This window comes from Triticum urartu, chromosome 4 (assembly GCF_003073215.2).
Source record: "Triticum urartu cultivar G1812 chromosome 4, Tu2.1, whole genome shotgun sequence".
Lineage (NCBI taxonomy): Eukaryota > Viridiplantae > Streptophyta > Magnoliopsida > Poales > Poaceae > Triticum > Triticum urartu.
Genome location: NC_053025.1, coordinates 589,793,983 through 589,803,409, shown reverse-complemented (window position 1 = coordinate 589,803,409; position 9,427 = coordinate 589,793,983). Strand labels below are relative to the sequence as shown.

Sequence of the window (9,427 nt, the reverse complement as noted above, 5' to 3'; positions counted from 1 at the left end):
GCTCAGCTCTTTCATTGCATGTATTTATAATCATCCTCATTATATTATGCAGATTGAAGATCGCCGGATTGAAGAAAAGACAAGTCGGTGATATTGGGTCCATTAACACATATCTCATAGATGCAGCTCAGGTTAAATTTCATGCCGCAGCTACCGAGGCCAACTTGCTACGATCGTTGGTAATAAATGAAAACAAAGATATAATACTCTTTCCTTACAACTTCAAGTGAGTGTTACTGTCTTGTGCGTATTCGGTTTCCCTTATATATTAGTCAAGGTTATAGTAATGTAATTGATGAGTTATGCATGCGTGTGCAGTTTTCACTATATTCTCCTAGAGATTAAGCTTGAGCAGGGACTAGTAACCGTCTTAGACTCAAGACGAAAAGATCCCCAGGACTATGCTGACATGACTCAAATACTCGAGAAGTAAGTTAAATCGATCATTATCCACCATATCAGCAACTTTGTTCATTTCCTGATATATCAAGTAATTGTTTTCTTTGTCCGGCAGGGTTTGAAGAAAATTCGCCAGAAAAGCTCCGGGACTGCCGAAGGAGCTGCAATTTAGACACCCGAAAGTAAGTACTATAGTAGCATGTTCCGCGCATCTACTAGTGATTCAAGCGCTAGTTTCATCAATACCATTTGGCATTCTTGCTTATCAGTTTGATTGACCTCTATTTCTTGTAAAGTGGTTGTGGCAGGAATAAGGGAATGATTTCTGTGGATACTATGTTTGCGAGTCCATCCGCCACATGACCTGTGAGCGGGGCTACACTGACGAACAATATGAAGTACGTAAATAACAATATTCACAATTTTATTTTATTACCATCATTTGTGTTGAGTTTCATTCATTCATATATATATATATGTATTGACCCCCTTCTTTAAATTAGATGTTTCGGAAGCGGGATGAACTCCTAGCACCAGCTCGCATGCGAGCAATTCAAGAGGAATTGGCGGCATTCTTTCTTGACCACGTGATCGCTGAAGACGGAGAATACTATGTGGACCCTGAGTCCGTATGATTATATTTGTAAGAGATAATTATTGTATATATGTAGCCGGTAGTGTCGGATAGACATATGAGAACTTGTTGTTCGACCAATCTCTCGGAGAAGGAGAGGTGGTCGATATCACTTCTCTCTGTATGCATATATGTTCATGACGATCTTCTGTTTCCTTCGTTTGCTTACTAGCTAGCTAGCGTGTCTAGTCCTCTCTATACGTATGTATAGTACGTAGCGTCGACCAAGCACGAACATAAGAGATGACACTTCTCTCTATTAATTATAGCTAGCTAACACAATATATGAAACACCTAAATTAACCCCCCAAAACCCCCAAACCCCCCCTTCAAAAAAAACAAAAACCCCAGCCACAGAAATGCTGACGCGTGAATGCCTATTGGTTTCGGTTGATGCCACCAACCGGGACCAAAGGGTCTCCTGCCTGGGCTCCGCGCACAGGCCACGTGGAGGCCCATCTGTCCCGGTTCTGGATTGAACCGGGACTAAAGGGACAGGGCATTAGTACCGACCCTTTAGTCCCGGTTCTAAAACCGAGACAACAGGCTCTTTTTCTACCAGTGTAAACAGCCAAACATACGGCAAGTCTGTCTAGCATACAAACTGGATGAGTTGTATCTTCCTCATGTGGACAGAGAAAGCATTGTGCACGCGGTCTTGAATAGCATGCCGGACTCCGCGGCGATCAGATGTCCAAATTCTGTACTGAATAGCCAATCAAATAAACAAAAATCTTTACATGTTAGTGGAACCCAGCTTCTGCAAATGCAATTAGCACCACTGAGGCAATCTCACTTGTCCTTGGCACACTAGCCTGTACACTGAACTAGCTGTAACTCCAGGCTCTGCTCCGGCGCCAAAGAAACAAAAATGCTGAACTATCAGTGATGTTCACAGCGTCTCAACAAGTATGCTGCCGTGTTGGCTGTCTTTCTACGATTATATCCTAGCTCTCCACGCCACCGCTGGCGACCTGGCTACCAGAAGCAGACGGATGCGGCCGGCGGCGTCTTCCGGGGGAGGCGGCCGTAGCGGAACCCGTGGACGCCGCCCCGGCGTGAGGTGGAGCGTCGGCGGAGCACTGGCGCGGCCCAGCCGAAGCACAGGCGTAGGCGCGTGCGGAGGCGGCGGAGCCCCTTGGCGGCGGCGCGGCGCAGGCGTCGCGCCCCGGCCAAGACGACCCGGCGCGCGCGCACGCGGGTCGAGATCTCGGCGTCGCGGGAGAAGTGGTAGCTCCGGAGGAACAGCTGCCGCCGCTCCACCTGCCGCTCCCACTGCGCCATGTACTCCACGTACGGGTACGACCACGCCGTCGTCGCCAAAGTCTTCTCCGCCGCCGTCGCCGGCGACGCCACTTGCACAGACATGGGCGCGGACAGGTTCTTGCCTGCTGGCTGGCTGGTTGGCTCTGCTCTGCTCTTGGTCTCTTGGTTCAAGCAAGAAGCTAGAAGAAAGAAGAAGTCCAAGCGCGTGCGCGTGAGGATGAGTTGTTTCGGCAGCGGTTTGTGATCTGAGTAGAGATTAGATACGGCGAGACGGAGGATTTATAGGCTAGACGTGGCTGCCGGCGAGCAGCGGCGGCGGCCATAGCTGCAGGCAGCTTCGGGGCGAAGGGAGAGAAGAGAAGAAGGGAGATGGTTGGAGTGGGAGCGGGAGGGTGGCCGGATTTATGCTAATCGTGATTATTAGGAAAGCTAGATAGCGTAGGATATTATTCTATTTTTTTTATACTTCAAGATGATCACGTACTCCTATATATATACCCATGAGGCTCAAGCAATAAAACGACAATTCCACCGAAACCCTCTCTCCCTTCTAACATGATATCTATCGCAAGCCGATCCTAAACCCTAGCAGACGCCGCTTCCGCACCCGCGCGCCGCCCACGGGGCGGTCGGCCTCCATGACCGTCGCCGGGGCCGCGCCACCTGTACCTAGAGTTCGTCCGCCGGCCGTGTTGGTCGTCTGCCCTAGAGAGTCTTTTTCCCCGATCCTTTGATCCGGGTTTTCTCTCTCTCGCCGGTCGCTTTGATCAGCGTCTCTTTTTTGGTTTTCCGGTCTATGTGATCTGGTTTGCGTCGCCCATTGCCGTCGTCGATCCCGTGCGCCTCTACTCCAACACTGGCGCGATCGACCGGCTTCTTCACCGACCCGACGGCCTTGCACGTCGTCCGCGCGTCTGCCCGTCGGTCGCCACGACCCGGCGGCCTTGCGCGGCGTCCTTGCGTCGGCTCGCCAGTCGCCTCGACCCGACGGCCTCGCGTCATGCGGCGGCTCTACACCACCGCCCTTCGTGCCCGCCCGTCGATCTACGTCGGCCGTCACCGCCCTGCTCCGACCGGGACACCTGCATCATCCCGACCCGGTGGCCTCGCGCCATGTGGCGGCCAATCATAGCCGCCCGCCGCCGCCGGCTTCATCTTGGACTCCGCCGCCACCGCGCCTCCACCGAGCGGCGTCTCCAACCTCGCGCGTGATCGGATTGATCACCCGCCCGCCGCCGCGATCCGCTCATCTACGCCGTGCGACTGACCTGGCCCGTCGGTTGCGCGCGCCTCCACAGGCCCCGTGAAGACCGTCCCGAGTTCAGTGCGCCCTTCTACCGATCGAGCAATGGGCTGCCGCTACGTCGTCCCGTCGGGCCGCTGCGCCGCCGCCCCGTGGTTCTTCTCCCAGCTGCACCGACCCGCGTTACCGTTGCGTCGCCCCTTTGGGCCGTAGTACCACGGCCCGCGGTCCACCGCCGCCCAGAGACCGTCCGCTCCAGGTCGTCCCCATGGCAGCACCGACCCTCGCGCCGCCACTGCGTCGCCCCGTCGGGCCGTAGCGAGCGTGGCACGCGGTCCACGCCGCCGTCCAGAGGCCGTCCCCGCGGTTGCACCGACCCACGCTTCTCCGCGCGCCGCCCCTTCGGCTTGTCGCGCCGCGGCCCGCGGTCCCTGCCGCCGCCCCGAGGTCTTCCCGCCATCACCCCGACCTGCCCACCGCCGCTGTGTCGCCCCTTCGGGCCGTAGTGCGGCGGCCCACCGTCCACTTCGTCGTCCACGCGCGTTGACTTTCCGTGATATGCGTCGCGCCACCTCCCATGACGCGGGAACGCCATCGTCCGCGCCGGTCTTCGTCATGTTGTCGGGTTCTTCGCCTACTTCGAGCACCGTCGCCGGGCTCCGCCGCCGCCGCTACCCACATAGTCGCCGCCGCTACCCACGCAGCCGCCGCCCGTCCACCTCCTTCGTCTTCGTCCAGCACCGGCCCGTCGCCAGCGTCGCCGTCATCTACCCCGACCATTTCGTCTACTCCGACAACCGCAGGCGACATTGGCTCCGCGCTGATTGACGCCACAACCGTCGTCGAGTCCTTCTTTGCTGGCCTCTTCGACTCCTCCGGCATGGCGTACAACTTGTGCAGGTCCTCGTCTATGCATGCCCGGTGCTGGCAACACCGCTGCGTGCCTTCGTCCATGATGTTTCCCCGAGCCTGGCAAGCCTGGTGTGGCGCTTCGTCAACTTTGTCTTCGTCCGTCTACGCATGCCCGGTGCTGACAACACCGGTGTGTGCCTTCGTCTACGATGTGTCCCCGGGCTTGGCAAACCCGCCGCGACGCGTCGTCAACAACGTCTTCTTCCCGGCACACCACTACTTCGACACCACTGCGCCCATGCTAACTCGGCGCGCTCTTGCGCCCGCGGCTCCACGGCGACATCCTCGACACCAGCTCCCCGACTCGACATCGACCACGACATTCTACGCGCGGCTACCTCGACCACGGCTACACCACCCTCGGCTCTCGGCTACATCGACAAACGGCACAAAGGACTACCGCCTGCTTGAGCAACCTCGTTGGTTTCTACTCCAGCCACGACTCCGCGATGCGTCGACCATTACGACTGTGGGGGGGTGTCCGTCGGCTTGCCTTCGGATTCTCCTCCAGTCTCACCGTCTGCGTCGCTACCGTTGTGACTGCGGGGGGATGTTGAGTATCGTGATTATTAGAAAAGCTAGGATAGCGTAGGATATTATTCTACCTTGCCTTGTACTCCAAGATGATCATATACTCCTATATATATGCCCATGAGACTCAAGCAATAAAACGACAATTCCACCAAAACCCTCTCTCCCTTCCAACACTTTACATCCACAAATCATACGGACACTTTGTGCTTGATTGCAAAATGACACTGCCATTTGTAGCTTCCTTCTAGCCTGCGCGTCCATTGTTTTAGTAGTTTAATTTTCTTTTTTGTTGTGATGAGTAGAATTGTCATATCTCTGTGTGTGGTGTGTCCATGGAAGTCACCGTATAAACAACACACATTATTAAACTCATTAAACGCCGTGTGAAGAGCGGCCAACCAGCTATGCCATGTGGCGCAAACTGGTAGGTGACGGTGAAAAAGCTTTTGGAATATTATTTTTAGATGAAGATGAGGCATTTTTTAAATGTTTTTTACATGGAGATGATGACCCCACACATTTTTTTAAATGAAGAGCTAAGCAAAAGTGGCCCTTCCTGGTAGGCTGCGTTGATGTTTTTTATTTTCTTTCTTCTTTTTCTAGATGAAGGTGAGAATTTTTTAAAATGTTTTCCTAGATGAAGGCGAGGACTCCGTCTATTTTTTAAATGCAAACATGTGCATAACTTTCCCTCAAGCAACACCATAGGGTGACGCCCCAACCACTAGCGTTATAGAATTGGACAGCCAGATGACTTTGCACAAAGTCGACTGTTTTCACCAAAGAATTGGTCTCAACAAAACTAAGTTCTAACTTAGAGCATCTCTAGCCTTGATCCCCTAAAATGGCTATCAAAATTTTACTCCTCTAAGTGAGATCTAACCGAACTCCTAAACCGTATAAGGGAATAAAAGATTTACTCCCCTACTAACGGGCGCCTAAAGATACTCAGCCACGACTGCGCGAAGACCACTTCCCCCTCCCGTCCCAGCGGCGGCGAGAACCCACCTGCCCGCTCGACGAAGCTGCCACGCCAGCGGCTCTGCACCCACCCAGCTGACGGCCTCGAAGCAGAACACGGCGATGCCGCATGCGAACGGGACGACAGCGAGGTGGTTGGCGCTAGCAGCCTCACGCGCCGGCAACAAGGGCAACAGCACCAGCACCACGTTCCTATCCTTGCTGTTGCAGACACAATACCTTCACGTCGACGGTGGCCTCCTCCGCTCATCACCCTCTGACCTCTTCCCCTACTTCATGCTCGTGGCATTGGAGGTGTGAACTGCCATGGCCACCCTAGCTCCCCGCCTCTAGCCTCCGAGTCGCCGTTCTCGGCCCCACCATGGCCACACCCAGCAGCGCGATGGTGAGCTTGAGCCGGTGTGCGCGTTGTGCGTCGCCGGCAGCACTCGCCGTCATTGGCAGCCCGTCCGTATCCACACCGACGAAGATGACCGGTACGTGTTCTCCCCAAAGGCGCCCATTTGTTCGGGCCGGTGGTTTTGATGGATCTTTCTCACCAGTGGAAGAGGTGACAGCGTTGCCGGTGTGGTCACCATCGGCGCGCTAGCCGAGGAGGCGCATAACAAGTTTTCAACAAAATGCTTAAGCCATATATAAGTTTTACTTCGTTAAATTTACGAAATCGGCTAGAGCCGATCAGAACTTAGTGTAGTAAAAAAATACTCCGGTAAACTCGGCCGTTTACTCCTTTGTTTTTTATGATCAGCTAGAGAGATGCTCTTAGGACAAAACATTTTCGGGTGGATCGACACTTGCAGATATCTATTCCAAAAACGAATCACCAATTGGTCTGCCTGTAACCGTTGGATCGGCAGGCAGAGGCAGGCTTTGACCTTTTTGCATTTTTTACTGTTTCACCCCCGTGCACGCATAAAACCTGAAATTAGTGCGTGAAAAGCATGCTCAAATTGTCCATGCGTGCCAATCCAAACATGGAACCGCGTATTTAGATTTCAGAAGAACAAGCGGAGGAAACGCCATTGGTGTGATGACAAGCTAAGCTCTAGGTTCGTACGACGTTCTCTTGAGGAAAAAAAAACCAAAGCTCCCTCCCTTCTGGGTTCCTACGTGGCTGCGTCCCGTTGTGCTGTATTTTAGTTTACTGTTTAGGAGTACGTAGTATAACGATGATGGTCAACAGGGTCATTATGTCACGGTCGGTACAGGCCGTCGAGGCCGAGGAAACGAGGACTGACGGGCCGTTGGCCGGACGGGCGGCGCCCGTCGACAAGGTTTGACCTTGTCAATCCTGGAGTTGTTCGTCCGTTGTCAGTCGATTGGAAGGTTCTTGATGATGGGTTTTGTCACCCCGGAGTGGCCGTGCCGGAAGCATGATATTGGCCTCGTCATCTCATACACGCTGAGGCCTTCTTTGATTTAGAGAAATTTCATAGGAATTTTAGAGGATAGGATTTTTATAGGATTTTTTCCTTTAAAGCCCTTTGGTTCATAGGAATGGATTCCTATTTCTACATAGGATTGGTTCTTATCCTTCATATTTCATAGAAAAATAAAAAAGAGCCTAGACTTATTGAAAAAAAAAATTGGTGTCAACCAAATGACATCTTGTTTCCTATTCCTACTCATAGGATTTGAGATACATGTCATCTCATTTTCTATAAGATTCCTATTCCTATGATAATCCTATCATATGAACCAAAAGAGGTCTGAGTCGTTGCTTGGTCTTCCACATCCGTACTGCCAGTGCCAGGTATAGTATATATCTGTAGTAGATCTTTGGTTAGAAGGGAGGAAAACACAATTGGCGTAAAGACAATTATAAGCAGGTGTCATGTGCACGTTCCCCTAGTTGAAAGCGCGTACCGCAATTGAAAGCGTAGGCAGGCAGCACGGACAACCACGGCGTCGTCGTCTCGATTGGAAACTGGATAAGTTAACGGGCGAGGTCGTTTGGTCCATGGATCGCCTGTGCACACCGCGACACGTGGCGTATGATCGCCTCCATCCGCAGCGCCCAGCGTCAGTCAATTGCTTGCTTAATGCTTGTAGATTGAGTGCGCGTGACTGCTAACAGATTAAAAGATTGAGCGTCCATGTCCAGAAGCGAGGAACGATGATCAGCCAATGATTTTTTAGACTAATAATGACGTTAGCCCTTTTATTAGCAAAAATGATATGACAGGTCAATGTGAACGGGAAAAACTAGCTGGGCTGTCCACCAAATTGGGCCGCGTAATAGGATGCGGCCCACAAGAGGCTAATAATATTGGGGCACCATGTGGGGAGCAACAGACCCGCTGACTGATGTTTAGCACCACCTTGGCTAACAACGGGAGATTAAACCAGCTTATAAGCCCCCTGGCCGCGACTAGACTTGTCCTTCGGGGGCATCCGATAAAATTGGAACGATACAGAAAAGATTAGCATGGCCCCTGCGCAAGGATGACACGCACAAATCAAGAAATGGTCCAATTTTTTTTGAGATTTGGATTTCGCACGCAACTCATTTTTCTTCTCAAAGATATGCCCCTGGACCCTTACTTTTGCATTGCAGGCCCCTTTTTTATTCTCACATATGCGCCACTGCCTCAGAATGGGGAAATAACTCAACTATGCACCAAACGTCTCACGCGCTCCTGTGATAGATCCATGGTCCTTTTTTTTCCTTCGTGCACATTCAAAAAAATGTTTTTCCTCGAGGATGCTAGAATCATTAACTTATTTGCTTGGTTAGACTAAAATTAAGGTAAGGAACAATTTGCCTGCGACAATAAACTACTAGTACCACGTATATGAATCATTGTTGCAGCTTGCAGGATCTACGAGTGGTACTACTACAATGGTGACTAGTGGAAGCTTTTGTCAACATGGGGAAATAATTGGACACCAAATGTACAACAATGTCAGAACCCATGCAATCCTTGCTTGGACAGATACGCAACGTCTTTCCATGAAGCAACCTGTTTGCATTGGTTGACCACGACATAAATGTACTCCCCCCTAGTAAGTTTCTTTTGCCTGAGGTTACTACTTAAAGTGGGCAGGAATCATCGTGGCATGAACTTACATACGTGGGAGTGTGTTCGTCAACTTTTTTTACGTGGGAGTGCTTGTCCTAGTTGCAAAGGTAAACTCAAGAGTGTACACTGCATAATTGTTCTCAACTGGTTTACTGGGTGGATCGTTCACCTAGCACGACCCAGCCTTTACTATATCCTACTCCTTCCGTCTATAATACAAAAGCAATTTTTACATTACACTAGCGTTAAAAATATCTTTTATATTATGGGACGAAGGAAGTAGCTAATTGCCCAGGAGTATATTGTACATACGCGTGGCAGGACCGTAAAGAGTGCTTGCAGTACCAGCAAAGATACGTTGCAGATTCACCCTGCATACTTAATTAACCTTTTGGGTACAAGCAAGCAAGAAGATGTAGTACGCGTGTGACCTCC

At 51.6% G+C, this 9,427-nt stretch overlaps 1 protein-coding gene and 1 non-coding gene across 2 annotated transcripts; one reads left to right on the top strand and one right to left on the bottom strand.

The window, feature by feature from the left end:
- Nucleotides 1-1,756: 1,756 nt before the first annotated feature.
- Nucleotides 1,757-2,669, bottom strand: LOC125554313. The gene has a single exon (XM_048717891.1). It carries the CDS (start codon nucleotides 2,399-2,401, stop codon nucleotides 2,012-2,014), a length of 390 nt encoding a protein of 129 aa, XP_048573848.1. The 5' UTR covers nucleotides 2,402-2,669; the 3' UTR covers nucleotides 1,757-2,011.
- A 5,679-nt stretch (nucleotides 2,670-8,348) lies between these two features.
- Nucleotides 8,349-8,450, top strand: LOC125555041. The gene has a single exon (XR_007304499.1). It is a non-coding gene; the product is annotated as a U6 spliceosomal RNA (small nuclear RNA).
- The last annotated feature ends 977 nt before the right edge of the window (nucleotides 8,451-9,427 follow it).

Excerpts from the sequence above, each read along its gene's own strand:
- LOC125554313 (XM_048717891.1), bottom strand. The coding sequence starts at position 2,401 with ATGTCTGTGCAAGTGGCGTCGCCGGCGACGGCGGCGGAGAAGACTTTG.